This window comes from Equus asinus, chromosome 25 (assembly GCF_041296235.1).
Source record: "Equus asinus isolate D_3611 breed Donkey chromosome 25, EquAss-T2T_v2, whole genome shotgun sequence".
Taxonomy (NCBI): domain Eukaryota; kingdom Metazoa; phylum Chordata; class Mammalia; order Perissodactyla; family Equidae; genus Equus; species Equus asinus.
Genome location: NC_091814.1, coordinates 18,019,729 through 18,035,481, shown reverse-complemented (window position 1 = coordinate 18,035,481; position 15,753 = coordinate 18,019,729). Strand labels below are relative to the sequence as shown.

Below are 15,753 nucleotides of genomic sequence, written 5' to 3'. Positions count from 1 at the left end.
GCTGTGGAGAAAGGAGGGGAGCTGAAGGGGTGGCAGCACAGTTGGGTCATGTGGGCAGGAATGGTGCCCGTGGAGCACTTGTCCCTCAATCGCCCTCCTTGTCCCTCCCCTTCTCCTCAACTCTGTGCTTGGCCTCCTTCCCCAGCCAAACTCAGTCCCTCCAACTACAGAGGGCATAGAGTCTGATGAGGACACCTTTTGCCTTTGTCCCAGGGCCAGGCCCCAGAAACCCCTCCATGTCCTCCTTGGGTTCCTAGGCCTGAATGGGTCTTGGTCCTGAGTGAGGGGTCTGTAGTCATGTTCAACTCCTGGCAGAAGCCTGGGGGAAGGGCAGGAGAGGGCGGAGATGGGTGTCCCAGTACTTCAGGGTTGGGAAAGGAGCTCCGGTCTTCTAGGGGGATGGATTCTCATTTGGATGAGATATCTGAAAGCCCTAGCACCTGCCTGACATGTAGTGGCGGCAGGGAGCTCAAAAAAGTCTTGTGGCCTGAATGGTGAGGACCAGAGCTGAAGCAGACAGGAAGGCCCTTAGGCTGTAGGAAGGACTTCCAGCCTAGGCAGACGACGGAGGGGCATGAAGACCGCGTCTCCCTCTGCTGGGTCTGGAGCACCCTCTGGTGGTCAGATGACTTCAGGCCGACGGAGGCCCTGGATCTGCCTTCCCCCTTCTCTGCCCCCAACACCCATTGGCCCTTCCCGCTCCCCACTCCTCAGGCTCCGACAGGGACATGAGGTGGTGCCTGGGTACTGGCTGCTTCCAGCTTCTGAGGAGTTAATTGCAAAGAACTTTTTTTATGTCCCTCTTAGGCCCTGCAGGTACCCTCTCTCTACTCTGCTCAGAGGCCGCCCAAGTTAAGGGTCAGAATGGCAGCCATTCTGGAATAGAAAGAACTCTCCAGGAGCCCAAGCTATCCTATAACAGACACAGACTTTCTTGGAGAGAGTGAGCTCCCTGTCTCTAGAGGTAGGCAAGCCCAGGCTGGGCACCCACCTAGTAGAACAGGGTATCCTAGAGGGAGGTCCATGGACACAGAGGCGTGATTTGTCACCACTAAGGTCCTTTGCCACCCTGAGGTTCTGAAATCATGAGTTAGAGGGTGAGAGAAACTTCCCAAATTCCCAGTGCACAAAAAAAGGAGTCAGAGTCCTTGGTGACGGTGGTGTTTATCACCCTCAGAGAGCCAGGCCCTGGCTCAGACTTCACCGTAACTGTGTGATGCTGTACCAGTGGATCAGCAGTCACTTGGGCGCCTCACTTGCAGGTGGAGGGGTGGCGGGGTGGGGCTGCGTGAGGTTCTCCCCCTACAGGCTAGTTAGCCCACTGCTCTTCCATCTCCCCGCCGTCTACTGCCCCTCCCCCAATGCTGCCCATGGAAAGGAAGCTCCTTCCGCTCACAACTTCTTTTTTGCAGCAAGAGGGATGGGAGCTAGAAAAGAAGAACTTTCCAACAGTAGGCAGTCCTCATCTTCTAAAAGGAGAGCGTCCTCTCAAGGGCTGGAAGCAAGTTAGGCCTGAGTGTCTGGTTCTTCCACCCTCAAAGCCCCCTGGGCTTCATCCTCATGCTCCCCAGGCACCTACAGGGCAGGGGTGCAGGAGCAGGTGAAGGGGCAGCTCCAGGGGGCTGGAGACCACAGCTCAAGGGTGTACTCCAGAGGAGAATGAGCAGGTAAGGAAGGAAAGAGGCAGGGTGGAGGGTAGGAGGTGCTCACAGGAGGGAAGGGAGGGGCCGAGGGGAGAGGGCCCTGTGGGCCTGATGGGCTGCAGCTGCATCTCACCTTCCAGTAAATCTGGTCCTCGTAGCACTGAGAGTCTGGTGGGGAGCCCAGGAAGGACAGCCTCAGCAGGAACCCTGGTGGTGGTAGGGGAGGACATGTGTGACGTTTTTGCTGCCCCCATGGGGGAGGTTGCCACCCAGCGCCGCAGGGCTCAGAGGGGCTGGGAGGCGTGAGGTCAGTGTGATGCCTGGCACAGGCAGTTAACAGCTGCATTTGTCGAGCACCTACGATATGCCAGGCCCTGTGCAAAAAAGTGCCCTCCTGAGTAAGCACAGCAACCCTGCCAGGTGAATAGGATCCCTGTATTACAGAGAAGGAAGCAGGGTTCAGAGAAGTTAAGTAACTTACTCAAGTTTGCACAGTTGGTAATAGACCAAATCATGATTGTGTCGTGAACCACAGCTGCTGACCTTTCTGCAGCCTCCTATCCAGGAGGAGTGCAGAAAGTGTTTATTGAATAAATACGTAATTGAGTGAATGAATTGAACCTTGTTTGAGAGTGAAAATCTTGAGGTGAGAGCAGAAGGGTGGGGATACTGAATCATAGGTTTTATTTTAAAAGTCAAAAGGATTAAAGCCAGACATCAGGAAGGACTGCCTGAACCAGCATCAGCGGGCAGTCTGCCTCTGTGCAAGGTGCTCCAGTCTAGCAGTGAGCCAGCGGCCCACCTCCCTCACTGACCCGCCCCTGCCCCAGAGAAGATTGCTCAGCCTGCCCCTTCAGGGCTTCAGCCTGAGGTTGGGCTGCCCTCTAGTGGGTAGAGGGAGCAGCACAGGGAAGCCACAGAACTGGCCAGCCGGGTCCCCGCCTTCCTTTGGCACCAGGAGGGAGCAAGTACTCACCTTCTCCTCCTCACCTGGAGGAGGTTACCCCTGAACTCTGTGACCCCCCTCCACAGCCCCCGGGCACAAAGTAAATATCTGTGAGTAAAGGAATGGCAGGGGGAAGGGATCCATGGCCCTTCCTCCGGAGAACCCCCCTCCTCTGTCTTCTGCCCTCCCTGGAGCTCCTGCCAGCCCCCTACCCCCCGCCAAGGTCACTCACCTCCAAGGCTCCCGCCCACAGAGGCAAACATCAGTGTGACAAACATCCCGAAGAACTGATACATGGCCTGAGACGTGGCACTGCGCTTGCCCTCTGCCATGAGCGGAAACACGCTCTCTAAGCTGCAGGGAGAGGAGGTTGTGGGGAGACAGGGATGGAGCAGGGAGCCAGGGCTGGTCAGCGCATCAGTGCATTGCATTGCATCATGTGGCGGCCAAAAGGGGCTCAAAAAGGAGCCTGCCAGGCTGAATCTCACCTCTGGGCCTTTGCTCCAGTCAGGCCCACAGCCTTGGACACCCTCCCACCCTCATGTGCCAGCAGACACCCACATACCTTTCAAGACTCAGCTCATGGGTCACTTTTGCCCACCTTCTCTGAGCCCTGATCTGTAAAAATCGATCCTAAGAGTCATCATCTCTTACTGACCCTTTAGTAACACCACCATTGAAATCATTTGTTCAACGACCTTCTGCTGCACTTAACTGAGGACAAGGAAGGCAGTCCCCAGGTTGGTCTTGTTCACTCCAGTTTCTTCAGCTCCCAGAATACGGATGAATGAATTAATGAATGAAAATAAACACTGCTTTTTTTGTTGGTCCACAAAGGGAGGAAGAGAGTGAGGGAGGTCATTCCAGGGGGATAGTAACTCCAGTGTAGATTGCAGGGGGGACTCACCCATCTCCATAAGCTTCATGGGTGGCCAGCCCAGCCACAAGGACCCCAAGGAGGGCTCCCAGGACCCCAGGCATTCCATGAAGGTTGTGCACTCCACATGTGTCTTGGACTTTGAATTTTGACTCAAGGACGGGCTGGAGGACAGGACACCAATAATGAGTCTCATGTGCTCCTCCCACCCCGGGCCCATTGGAGGGGTGGGAGGAAAGGTGCTGAAGACCCCCTGTTCTGCCAAGCGCCCGAGAGGCATCAGTACCGTGAAGAACTTGTACCCCAGCGTGGAGACAGTCCCAGCCAGGAACCCAGCTACCAGAGCCCCAAAGGGTGTCAGCATCATTTCAGCTGATGTCCCCACCACAACCCCTCCAGCCAGTGCTGCATTCTGGATGTGGACCTAAGGGAGCACAGAAGAACACGGAGTTGGAGGCCCTTTCAGATCGTCACACCCACACCCAACTCAACCCTGTCCACCACAGTGGCACCTTCTGCTTCTGGAAGTCCCTCCGCCATCTAACCTCTACCTCTCCTGCTATTGTATCATTTCCTTATACTCTGACCTCACTGCCTCCAGTGCAGATGGAGCCCCCTGTGCCTGCACCCTTACCTGTTCCCCTGGGGAACTGGCCTTGCAGGGTCTCAGACCTCTCCTCCCCCTCCCATCCATCCCTCTGCCTCTCCCAAGGCCTCCTCCCCGTACCATGTCCAGCCGCCCATCCCCCCCGACAAGGGCTGACAAGGCGAAGGTGCTGAGGGTGCTGGCAGTCAGGGAGTAGTATGTGTTCAGGGCTGTCCGATGCTGCCCGTCCCCCAGCATAGTGGGTGCAGAGTTGAAACTAGGCCAGAAGATCCACAGGAAGATGGTCCCTAAAGGGTGGGCAGGCAGGTGGAGTGAAAAGAAGTAAGTGACCCCCACAAGGCACAAGCGCTATAACTGCAGGCAAGTCACCGACTCTCAGCAGCCTCAGTTTCCTCATCTGTAAAGTGGGGATAATAATACCTACCTCATAAAGTGAGGGATAAATGAGGTGATGCATATGAAGTGCACAGCCCATGGCCTAGAGGTACTAATGCTCAACGATGGGAGTTCTGGAAGGGTACTGGCACAAAAGGCAGCTACATGGTTGAAACCACAGAGGATTGAGATTTTTAAGTATCAGAAAAGGAAAGAAAAAAAGACAAAGGCAGCGCATGTCAGGCACGAAGTTGGGTACTTGATGGGTATCAGGAAAATAACTTGTTTCATAACCTCAACTGCCTCGTAGAGAGGGTGGACCCTGCAACATGCAGGAGAGGCCTCTGTCTGCTGAGCCCCAGCAGGGCTCGGCCCACGCATTTTGGGGTAAGAACTGGGAGGTCCATCTGCCCTGCCTGCCCCTGTGTTCCCAGGGCAGTCCTGAGGGAGACGGAGGGTGAGCCAAGGGACAAGGTGAGGGGCAGGCTGGGGACCCTGCATGGCAAGGAGGCTTGAGGGACTGCCCCTGAGTGGTCCTTGGGTGTGCCATGTAACTTCTCCCTGGCAGTCTGCAGGAAAATCTACCGCGCTCACACATGCATCCTTTGGGGAGGAGTCAAGAAGAGCCAGCTTTCCTGTCTGCAAGGAGCTGGAGGCAGAGGAGATGAGAGAATGAAAGCTTCCTGGGAAAGCACGGGAATCTTGGGGAAGCTTTTGGACTTCAAGCCAAATTTATCTGGGTCTCAAAGGGCAAGGAGACCTCAGCCAACAAGGTTCCATGTGATCTATTTCCCAACAAACCCAGAGGTGAGCAAGAAATACAAAACCAGCCTCTTTTTAATGTAATAGGCACTATTCAGTACTTCCTAGGAAAAAATAAAATATCAGTTTCCTTTCCTGACTCGTTTGTGAAGGTGGAGAGAGGAGCAGAGGCTAAGGTGGACGTAGGTGTTTAGAAGAAACAGGGGGTGGTGACAGTGCTCCCAGGTCAGAGCCTACTGCTCCCAGGGGTGACCCCTGACCTCTCCTTTCCCTGCAGATAGCGCAGGGGCTTTTGGGAAATCGGTGGGAGGACGGACCTTAAGAGGTGGGAGGCAGCAGCAGGGGCAAAGGCCTGGAGGTAAGAAATGGGGAGAAGCCAGGTCTGGCTAGAGCGAGTGAGTGTGAGGGAAGAGCCAGTGGGGAGGGAGGAGCAGAGAGAAGGGCAGCCAGGACACACAGGAGCGAAGGACCAGGCTGAGGAGCCTGGTTTCCATCTTGTGGGTGACGGGGCCCCTGGAGGGTTTTAATCAGGGATTGGTGCTTGATTTAGACAGGTCCCCGGGAATGGGTCTCGGGGCATGTGCATACCCCAGGGCTGAGTTCTAAGAACCTGTCACTGAATTATGGAGAATGAGGAGCACAGATCCCAGGGCTCTCAAAGGAGAATCCAAATGGGAAGGGAGTTCCCAGCCAGAACCCCAGGACTCCAGGCAGCATGAGACCTTGCCTGCAGATGGTCCTCTCTGGCCCAGATCACGGGCATCTGGAACTGACCCCCCACCGCATCCCACCCCATCCCACCCTCAGCAGGCCTCACCAATCATGGCAAAGAGGTCTGAATGGTAGACGGAGCCCTGGCGATGCTTGCTCTTCTCCAGCTGGGGCCTATAGAGGACCCGTGAGACGGCCAGCCCGAAGTAGGCACCAAACATGTGGATAGTCATGGAGCCTCCTGCATCCTTCACCTGGGAGGTGGAGCTGAGGTGGAGGGGCAGCCCCTGCCCCGCTCCCACTCCATGCTCTCCCCGTTCAGGGCCTGGCCCTGGCCACCCCGACCCCACCACATCCCCATCCAGACTCACCCCCAAGAGACTTAGGAGCACAAACTCATTGATGCCAAACAGCACCACCTCCAGCAGGGCCATGAGCAGCAGCTGAGCCGGCCCAGTCTTGCCCAGTATGGCCCCAAAGGAGATAAGTACAGCCCCAGCGCAGAAGTCAGCGTTGATCATGCTGGGGGAGTTGGGATGGGAGGGTGAGATGGGGCCAGAAACACCAGCAGCCCTTGGGGAGGGGGCAGGGGAAGAGGCAATGAGCCTACATGTCTAAGCTCTTCCCTGTGCGAAGCCAAGTCTCAGGGAGGTTCTGTGACTTGGGGAACAAAGCCCACAACAGGCAGGAAACCCAGATCTTGGGATTTCCTCTGAAAGGGCTCCTCTGAACCCTGCCCTTTCCCTTGAAGCCATCTATTCTCCCAACAGCTCTTGGGCAATAAGGGGCCTAAAGAGATGGGGAGGTGCAGCTGAGTGTGTGGGTTGAGGATGGGAGAAGAAATCGGGCAGTGACAACAGGCAGGGCACCCAAGAGGAATCAATCGATGGGTCAAAAACCTGGGGCAGGGAGCAGACTGGCTGGACTTGAGGGCTTAAGCTGGGCCCCTCGGGCAGGGGCCTCCCAGGTAGTACTGGGGGGAGCCGGGGAGGCTGCTGTTGCCCACCTCTCCACACCAACGTGGATGCAGCCGCTGTGGAAGGAGTGGAAGAAGCCCTGGACGAGCGTGGACCACTGCAGGGCAAAGGAGGCCAGGAGGAAGGTGAAGCCCAGGCTGCTGAAGCCGTAACGCTGCAGGAAGGCCATGAGGAAGCCGAAGCCCACGAAGACCATGGCGTGCACATCCTGGAAGCCTGCAGGGGGAATGCGGGGGCTGCTGTGGCTACTGCCCACCAACCAATCAGCCTCCAGTGCCCCCAGCTCTCACCAGCCAGGGCCGCCTTGAGGCTGGAGTCGAGCCTATAAATCTCCCAGGCACAGCAGGGCCTCCCAAACCTGGGCCACCTGTGAAGAGCTGGCCCACTTGGGGCAGTGGGACCCAGACCATCCCTGGGGCCTCCATGTCAGAGCAAGGGAGAAGAGCCTTCTTCTGCCCTCTTTTCTGCCCCACTCATGTGCCCTATCCCTGGGTCTCTTACAACTGACTGGCGAAAAGTCCAACCTGGGCTCCTTCCGGCTGCAGTCCCTGCCCCTCCGTGCTCAAAATTCTCTTCCCTTTCAGGCTTCTCTTCAATTTTCCCTTTCCGCTGGAAAGTCCTTCTTCATGTCTAACCTCCATCCCTCAGAATCTATACCTCTCCATTTTGAGGATTTTCTATTTTTAAAAAATAATTTACAAAACAGCTTTAAATTGTTAACAGAGATTACCTTAGGGAAAAAGAATTGAAGGGGGGCAGGGCCGCTGCGCCCCACCAACGCCAACGCAGAGGAGGCCCCTGGACTCACGCAATATGGCGACTCCGGGAAGGAGGATTTGACTCTTGAGTTTGTTTCTTTCTATAGTTTGAATATTTTAATTTTACAGATGAATTACTTGAATTCTTAAAGTGTCAATGGGGTTTCTAGGCAGGGAGATTTGGGGCCTTTTCTGTTTGCTTTCTATTCTGTACCATTGTGCATAAAAAGCCAAGCTAATAAAAATAATATACAGGAATCTTGAAAATGAGATAGATACAAATAATTTGCTTTAGTATTAATTTGTTCTGTGCCCCTCCCCGCCCCACTTGTAAACAGTTTGAAACACCCCCTGCTCCGGTGCTCGGCCAGTGCAGCTGGTCCTGCTTTCTCTGTCTTGGGTCCAGGTATATCCTGATGCCAGGCGATGTCTTTGCCTTTAATTGAGAATCACTAGAGAAAGCGTATCACGAGTGCTGTTACCACATCTGGTGTAAATAAGTTATTGAGAAACAGGGCCAACCATGACCCCAAGCTCCCTTTTTATAGCTGCACATGAGAAATTTCTCTTGGAACTTAGTGCTAGGAAATGTTACTTCCCCTGAGGAACCGATCTGCTTTCCCACATTCATGTGACAGATATTGACCAGCAGTCGTGCATCAGCCTCTGGGGATGCAGCTGTCATCAGGGCAGCCACAGTCCCTGCCTTCATGGAGCATGGAAGATGGACATCAAGAATAAGAGACGGGGCCGGCCCGGTGGCACAGCAGTTAAGTGCGCATGTTCTGCTTTGGCAGCCCGGGTTTCACCGGTTCGGATCCCGGGTGTGGACATGGCACCGCTTGGCAAAAGCCATGCTGTGGTAGGCACCCCACGTACAAAGTAGAGGAGGATGGGCACGGATGTTAGCTCAGGGCCAGTCTTTCTCAGCAAAAAGAGGAAGATTGGCAGCAGATGTTAGCTCAGGGCTAATCTTCCTCAAAAAAAAAAAAAAAAAGAATCAGAGAATAGGGGAAGAAGATTAAGAAGTACAACTTCCAGTTATGAAATAAATGGGTCACGGGGATGCAGTGTACAGCATGGGGAATATAGTCAATAATATTGTAATAACTCGGTGTGATGACAGATGGTGGCTGGACTTATCGTGGTGATCATTTTGTAATGTATAAAAATACCGAGTCACTATGTTGTACATCTAAAACTAATATGGTATTGTCTGTCAATTATAATTCAATTTAAAAAACCAAAAGATTCAAAGAATTGCGTATGCAAATATGCAATTGGTTCTGATGAGAACACATAATTGATCATATTTCCCTTTTCTCTTGGCTGCCTGGAAGCTCGGAGCTACACAGGAACCTCAACTGTAACAAATATAGGCGCTCACAGTGTCCATTATTTGTGTTCTGCTTCCCTGCTTTTCTTTTCTTATACACATTTTTTTTTACTGTAAATGACCTGAAATCTCTCGTAGAAAGAGGCAGATCATAAAGAAAAAAAAATCATGGTCACCTTTTTTGTTTAACCTGAAGAAGCATCAACAAGCCAAAAATTTATTGTTCAAATTTAGAATGCAACCGATAACTCCGAGAGAAGGAAACTGTAATGCTTTTTTGTTCTGTATACGGGCTGATAGGAAATGAGTCTGCAAGCCCCTGGCAGAGGGTTGGGCGTGTGCTGGAACTGGAGGTCTGCGGCTCAGCTGCCAGCCCCAGCAGCCAAGAGTGAGGCCAACACTGTGCCACTTCTCCAGCCCTACCCACTCCCCAGTCACCCAGATCTCTCTTTAAACCCAAAAGAAAAGGAGAAGCATCTCTTAGAACTCAGCCCGCAGCCTAAGTTCTTTTAGGCCTCACTGCCTGGTTTCTTTTCTCCTTGTGCAAACAGTAAAGGGGATGCCATGTCTGTTGTTTCGCTCAAGGACAGAGAGATAACCAAGGGCACTGCATCGCAGGGCTCTGTGCCCATGACATGCCAAAACCGCTCCAGAACTTGTCTTAAATGGCAATAATGTTTACATTTCCCACCTCGGGTTTATTTGGAATCAAAATTCAATCCCTTGGCCTTTCAAGTAGAACATAAACATCAAGAAATTGCCGTCGCTGAGGAACATTCCACGCAGACACTCTCCATGGGCTGAGGTGGGCGTCCTGTTCCACCCCCACCTACCCCAGGCACCCTTGGTTGGAGAGAAGATAAAACCCCTCCAGAGCCACCTACTGCCCTCCCTCCTTCCCTTCCCGCCCCACCCCAACCCCACTAGATGGCTCCCCAACAAGACAAGACTGTGGGACAAGGGAACAGTTAACGCTGGGGCTTTAGCAGCTGACAGCTGGATTTAAATCCCAGCCCCCCCGCTTTCTGACTGTGTAACCTTGGATGAATTACTTAACCTCTCTGAGCCTCAGTTTCCTCATCTGTAAAGTGGGGATATAAAATATGAGGAGCAGAGAAAAGGAAGTGGTGAGCTGGGGACACCATGTCCCCCCACCACACTCTATTCCCACCCGCCTTGAAGAAGGCAGAGGGGCTGACTTCTCCTAGCAGAGGCCACGAACCACCCTGATCCCAGTCACACCCCCTCCCCCACCTCTTACAAGAAGATCCTGAGTCCATTTATCTTAAGTCTCTCTCCCTGTAAGTAAGGTCTTGGAGGCGTATAGAAAAGGACCCGTCCAGATCTTTTTCTTAGAAGCCTTTCTCATGTTCACGTCTGTGGCCCCTATAACCCTAGTCTTTCTCCCTCTTTCTCATTTTCCATTACTTTCCTCGTGGGATAAGAGGCTTGTGATGTGGGGGAAAGGCCACAGATGAGTCAAGAGACCTGGTTCTCACCTGGCTAACTTGCTGTGTGATCTTGGGCAGTCACACGACCTCTCTAGCTCTCTCTCCACATCTGAGAAGAGTGGACCAGATGGGCTCCGAGGGCCCTTCCCACAGAGATAACAGACAGACCCTCAGAGCAGCCAGGCCCTTGGCATTGGCCAGTCCCACAGCTCAACAACAGCTGCAGAACTCCCTTTCATCTCCCAAATCCAAGGGCAGTGGCTACACCCTCCTCTGGCCCTGACCCCTGCCCCTGGACACAGGGACAGGTGAAAACCTGGCTCATCAAAGTGCCAGGCTCCAGGGCCGTCACACCTCCCTCCTCCCCAACCTACCCCCACACCAGGGTCCCAAGTCCACAGGGATAGAAACCGAGGGCAGAAAAAGGGGTAGGATTCCCACCGCGATTCCGCTGGCTGTGGTCCGGGGACGGAGAGCTGCGCGTCTGAGGAGAGCCCTCCATTGCAGCAGAGGGGCGAGGGGTTGCGAGGTTTCAGGAGGACTTTGAAACACCCAGGGCTCGGAAGCCTTGAGTAAGGCCCAAATCGGGGCTCGTGGCAGGCAGCCAGGTCAGACCCTTGGGCAAGAGCTTACTTCTCTCAGCCTGTGGACTGTTTCCTCCCAACTCCCTATCTCTCTGGACAAATGCATGACCCCAAGAGTCTGCCCTCCCAGCTCTGTGGCTCTGGCTTTGATCCCAGCTTCCAGGGTTCACCTCGTCCAGCCAGGGCTGGGGTGAAATTTGGGGAGGGAGGAGCTGAAGCCCCCTCTGCCCAGGATGGCTGGGGATCTGGTGCTTCACGCCCAGGTCCAAGCCTGCACCTCACCCTCTATATCCTCAGCATTGTGAGCTTCATTTTGTTGGGGTTGGGGCTGGGAAAGGCTCAGGTGGGGAGAACCTGCCGCCAGCTCTGTACACAAAAAGCAGGGTAATAACAGCCTGGGATTTTTTATGGGAGATTCTCACACTCTGGACCTTGTTTGAATGTATACCCTTCAGACTGAGGCATCCTTCTCCCCATTGCCCAGATGGGGAAAACTGAGGCTTAGGAAAGACCTGCCCAAGCATTTGTGATGAAGTCTGGGAGATCTGGTGTCCTTGGTCCCAGGGGCCCAGGCGGGGGCCCCCAATCTTGAGGGAGAGCCTGTGTCCCCAGCAGAGGGCAGGGGTTAACCCTCCCCTTCCTAGGCCTTGTCAGCAGGCAAATGAACTGTGGTGCAAGGAGCTTAGGATGCCTGAGTCCTAGTTCCAGCTCGGTAACTCACATGATGGGCGATCACAGGCAAGTCACAACCCCTTTGAGCCTCAGCTTCCTCCCCTGTGAAATGGGTGATGACCTGCCATGCCTCCTTCTCAGGGCTGGGGCTGCTGCTCTGTGGTTGGCTGGTAGGTAGCTGCATCATTTTCTCTCTGATTCTGGAAGGGCCAGCTTTAGGGGACTGGGGAAGAAATGTCTGAGCCCCACAGTCTTGGCTGCCTTCATAGCTAATACCCACCATTACCACCTCCTGCACCCCCCTTACGACCTGCCTTGCCCAGAAGGATTCGCTTTCCGGTGGTCAGGGCAGAGGCCCTAGGAAAGGTAGTCTCTGGAACAGCCCAGCAAAGCCCAATTAGGCCAACTGTGGGGTGGGACAGGGGAGCAGTTAAAGTTGGGGCTTCAGATCCGGGTTCTAATTCCAGCTCTCTCCATTCTCACAACGTGACCCTGAACTTAATCTTTCTGAGCCTCAGTTTCCCCATCTTTGTCTACTTCATAGACTAAATGAGATAACGCATGTGCCGCCCTCAGCATAGTACCCAGAACATGGCAGACACCAGAGAAACGGTGTGATTATAAATCTGGGGCACCTTCTTCTCAGAGCGAGAGCGTTGCCCACCTAGTGGTAGATCTGGGCACCCAAGTGTTCCCTCCCAAGACAACGGGGAGCTTGGGGTCTTTGCTCCTCGCACGCCCTCACCCGCACTCACTTGGGTAGCGAAGGTAAAATTCATTGTCCGCATTACTGTGGTTGCCCCAGTGCCAGAGGGCCGCGTCGGTTTCCTGGTCGTAGCGGACAAAGACCGCAAAGAGGATGGTGGTGGCGCCCTGGAGGAAGAGACACAGTAGGGGCAGCTGCAGTCGCCGGCCCGCGGCGCAGCGGGGGGACCTGGCCATGGGACAGAGGCTGCGTGCGAGGCTCCTGCTCCGGCTCGGGCTCTGGGCGCGAGTCGCGGGGCAGACGCTCCCGGAGCGGGCCGGGCAGGTTTCACAGGGGCCAGGCCCCGCCCACCGGGGCCCGCCCACGCGGAGCTTACCCTCAGCTCCAGGCCCCAGCCCCGGGAGGTGGGACTGAGCGGAAAAGGGGTGGAGGGGTGGAGGGGTGGAGGGGTGTGGGGGGGCCAGGGCCTGGGCCCGAGGCCTGAGATGGGGTAAGGACTGGGAAGGGAGGGGGCCTTCGGACCCCCGGCCCCCCTACTCCTCCCCACCCCCTCCCAGTTCCCCAAGTCCTGTCTCCCACAGCCACTGAGCCGGCGGTGTTGCTGTTGGCACAGGTCCTTGGAAATGACTCTGGAAAGGCACCTTGTGTCCTGCGATGCTGGGGCACAGCTCCGGGACCCATTGTGGGGGAGTTGGGGGGAGACCCGCTTCCTCAAACATAGCGTTAGTTTAGGGAGTGTTTCCAGGGAATAAGAGGCCCTTAAAAACCGGCCTGGCCCCTCCAGGGTTAACACAAGAGAGAGGTGTTTTCCCAATCTTTTGGATTGGGTTCCAATTTTTTGTGTTCTCAATCTTTTTCCGAAAAAGCCAGATGGAGGACGGAGAAGAAGAGATGGCTCACCAGGCCGGCTCTCCACGCATTGATGTTTAACCTGCCTGCGGGAGTCAAAGCCTCAGCAGAAGGGTCCTCATCCCACTCAGAGCCTCCTCCGCAGGCTCCCCACCCCCAGTCTGCACCCCACCACAGTGCAGCAGGCTAGGCAGGGGCTGCACTGACACCTGGGTTCCCTGCACTGCCCAGTGTGGCTGTGAGAGGGCTGGGCTGCCTCCGCAGCTGAAAGAAGGGAAGCTAGATGGAAGGAGGGTCTTCTCAGTTAGGAGTCAAGAGTCCCTTCTTACACAAGCAAGATTTGCACCCACTGGGGTCCTGGTAGGCAGAAGGCCAGGAGATAGACGGTTCCTGAGCACTTACTGTGAGCCAGGCTTTGGAGATGAACCAGATAACCCCTCCCTCCAGGAGCCACTGTTTCCAGTTGGGAGACAGACACTTAGGAGGGAATTTAGCTACCATCGGGGTAAATGTGTGATCTCAGGAAGTACAGAGCCTGTGGGGACCCAGGAGGAGAGACTGCAGAACTCACAGGAGTGGGGGTGAAGGAGTGGACAGAGATGGAAAATTGCTTCCTGGGAGGTAATGTCTGCAGGTAGTCTAGAAGGACAACCTAGAAACTGGGCAAGCAAAGAAAGAAGAGGGGGCATTTCAGGAAAGGGACAAGCATAGATAGAAGCCTGGCCGTGTGAGTGTCCAGTGTGTCCAGGAACTAAGGCTGGGGGTTGACAATCTAGAAAGGCTTTGAAGGCCCTGTCGAGGCACATGGCTTCTCCCCACTGAGAGCTGGGCCACTGGAGGCTCTAAATCGGTTGAGGACCTGGCACTACGGGTTCTGACCCCTGCAGGCCACCAGGGGCTTCAAAGAAGGAAAGCTGAAGGCCAGTCTCATGGGGTGGGTGGGAGGGGAGGCCTTCTGTCTACACTGCTGCCCAGCCTAGCCCCACCTGTCTGAGGGGGCTGTTGAGTGGGAGGGGCTTGTGGGTGTTGGCAAAGATGTCCCAATCGCCTGCCTGAAGGAAGAGCTGCCATTCCCAGGGGATGTGGCCCAGGCTCAGAGAGGCCAGCCACTTTCCAAAGCAGGTGCAGGACGGGGCTCCTCCTAGGAACAGAGCTTGCCTCTTCTCAGGAATGGACAGGGACAGGGGTGACAGTGGAGTCCCTGACCCTCCTCCTTGCTTCTCCTTCTGCCCATTCCCCAGTTCACCTCCTCCTCACCTCCCCTCATGGGCTTGAGCTTACAGTATGCACTCTGGGGGACAGTTGGATTCTAGGTGTCTAGCTTCCTGACCTACGTGCCCAACCAGGCAGGCCGGGCGGGGTGGGGGTCAGCCTCTGGGTAGCTGCCTGTGGTAGCTCTGCTCCTAGCAGGCCAAACAGACTTTCTGGCCCTCAGTGGCCCCTGGCTCCTGGCCCACAGGCTCTCTGTCACTACTTGGTCAACAGGAAGGCTGTTTTCTAGCTCCTTCTATGGGTGGGGGAGATGGCTGGTCAGCAGCCTTTGGATAACGATTCTTGGATAATTCACCATCTGGAGTATCCCCCCCAGGTCCAGTCCTATGCCCCAGAGACACAGCCTGCCTCCTGAGCTGGAAACTGGGGATGGAAGGTCAGAGATTGAGTAGACCCCAGGCCAGGCAGGGTGGGAGCTGGTTACAGAGTCAGGGGCTCCTCCGAAGAGGTCTGGGGTGGATGGAGGAATGTGAGATGGAGCCCCTCATTCCATCGGAGCTTCCAGGGTCAGAGAAGGCAGCGGAGCATGCAAACTTAACCACTTGGCCACGGGGCTGGCCCCCATTCATTCATCTTTACTGGATGACTTCAGGCAAGTTATTGAGCCCTTTCTGAGTCTCAGTTTCCATATCTATAGGAGTAATAACATTCCCTTTGTGGAATTGTTATGAGGATTCCAAATAATTGATGTAGAGTGCTGGCATTTTCATACGCATTCAACAGATATGGTGATTATTATTATTCTGATTGGCTGATCAGAGAAGGCAAATGACTCTGACTCCAACACACGTGGCATCTTTGAGGACAGGAAAGGGTGGAGGGACAGACAACACAGTCTTGATGATCTCCTGTCATCGGCTGGAGACAGCGAACAGCAGGGACCCAGGGCCAAGGCCATCAGACCAGCAGCCCCAGTGACATAACAACTCTTGAAGAGAGGAGATTTTGGGAAAGGCAGAGCCTTCCTTCATTCAACAAACATATATTGAGCACCTGCTGTGCTAGATGCTGGAAATCCAATGGAATAAGATACAGCCTCTGCCAAGGATGGGGGGCTCCCTCTGGGAGGGATATGAATGAATAGGCAGGTGATTACACTGCAGAGGGCTATAATGGGGGAGACAGGTCCTGTGGGGACCCAGCCTGTGGTGGGGGTGATCAGGGAAGGCTTCCCAGAGGAAATGACGCTTACCTTGAGATCTGGCCTAATTTCACAACTGGGGTGGA

At 54.8% G+C, this 15,753-nt stretch overlaps 1 protein-coding gene across 2 annotated transcripts; it reads right to left on the bottom strand.

The window, feature by feature from the left end:
• Positions 1-1,145: 1,145 nt before the first annotated feature.
• Positions 1,146-12,777, bottom strand: RHBG (Rh family B glycoprotein). Of its 2 annotated transcripts, none has more exons than XM_014836973.3 (10): positions 12,455-12,777; positions 6,928-7,114; positions 6,293-6,443; positions 6,028-6,175; positions 4,194-4,360; positions 3,753-3,890; positions 3,497-3,630; positions 2,822-2,943; positions 1,777-1,850; positions 1,146-1,575 (listed from the first exon to the last, which is right to left on the bottom strand). In XM_014836973.3, the coding sequence occupies exons 1-10, from the start codon at positions 12,639-12,641 to the stop codon at positions 1,507-1,509; spliced, it is 1,377 nt and encodes a 458-aa protein (XP_014692459.1). In that variant the 5' UTR covers positions 12,642-12,777; the 3' UTR covers positions 1,146-1,506. The 2 variants fall into 2 exon arrangements, with proteins under 2 accessions (XP_014692459.1, XP_070353248.1); XM_070497147.1 differs by lacking the exon at positions 12,455-12,777 and adding an exon at positions 10,885-11,147.
• Positions 12,778-15,753: the final 2,976 nt, after the last annotated feature.

Bases quoted from the DNA above. Each gene is read 5' to 3' on its own strand.
- RHBG (XM_014836973.3), bottom strand. From the start codon at position 12,641: ATGGCCAGGTCCCCCCGCTGCGCCGCGGGCCGGCGACTGCAGCTGCCC. The intron at 7,115-12,454 runs GTGAGTGCGGGT...TTCCCCCTGCAG, and splicing joins ATTTTACCTTCGCTACCCAA to GCTTCCAGGATGTGCACGCC. The intron at 1,851-2,821 runs GTGAGTGACCTT...TACCACCACCAG, and splicing joins TGTGGGCGGGAGCCTTGGAG to GGTTCCTGCTGAGGCTGTCC.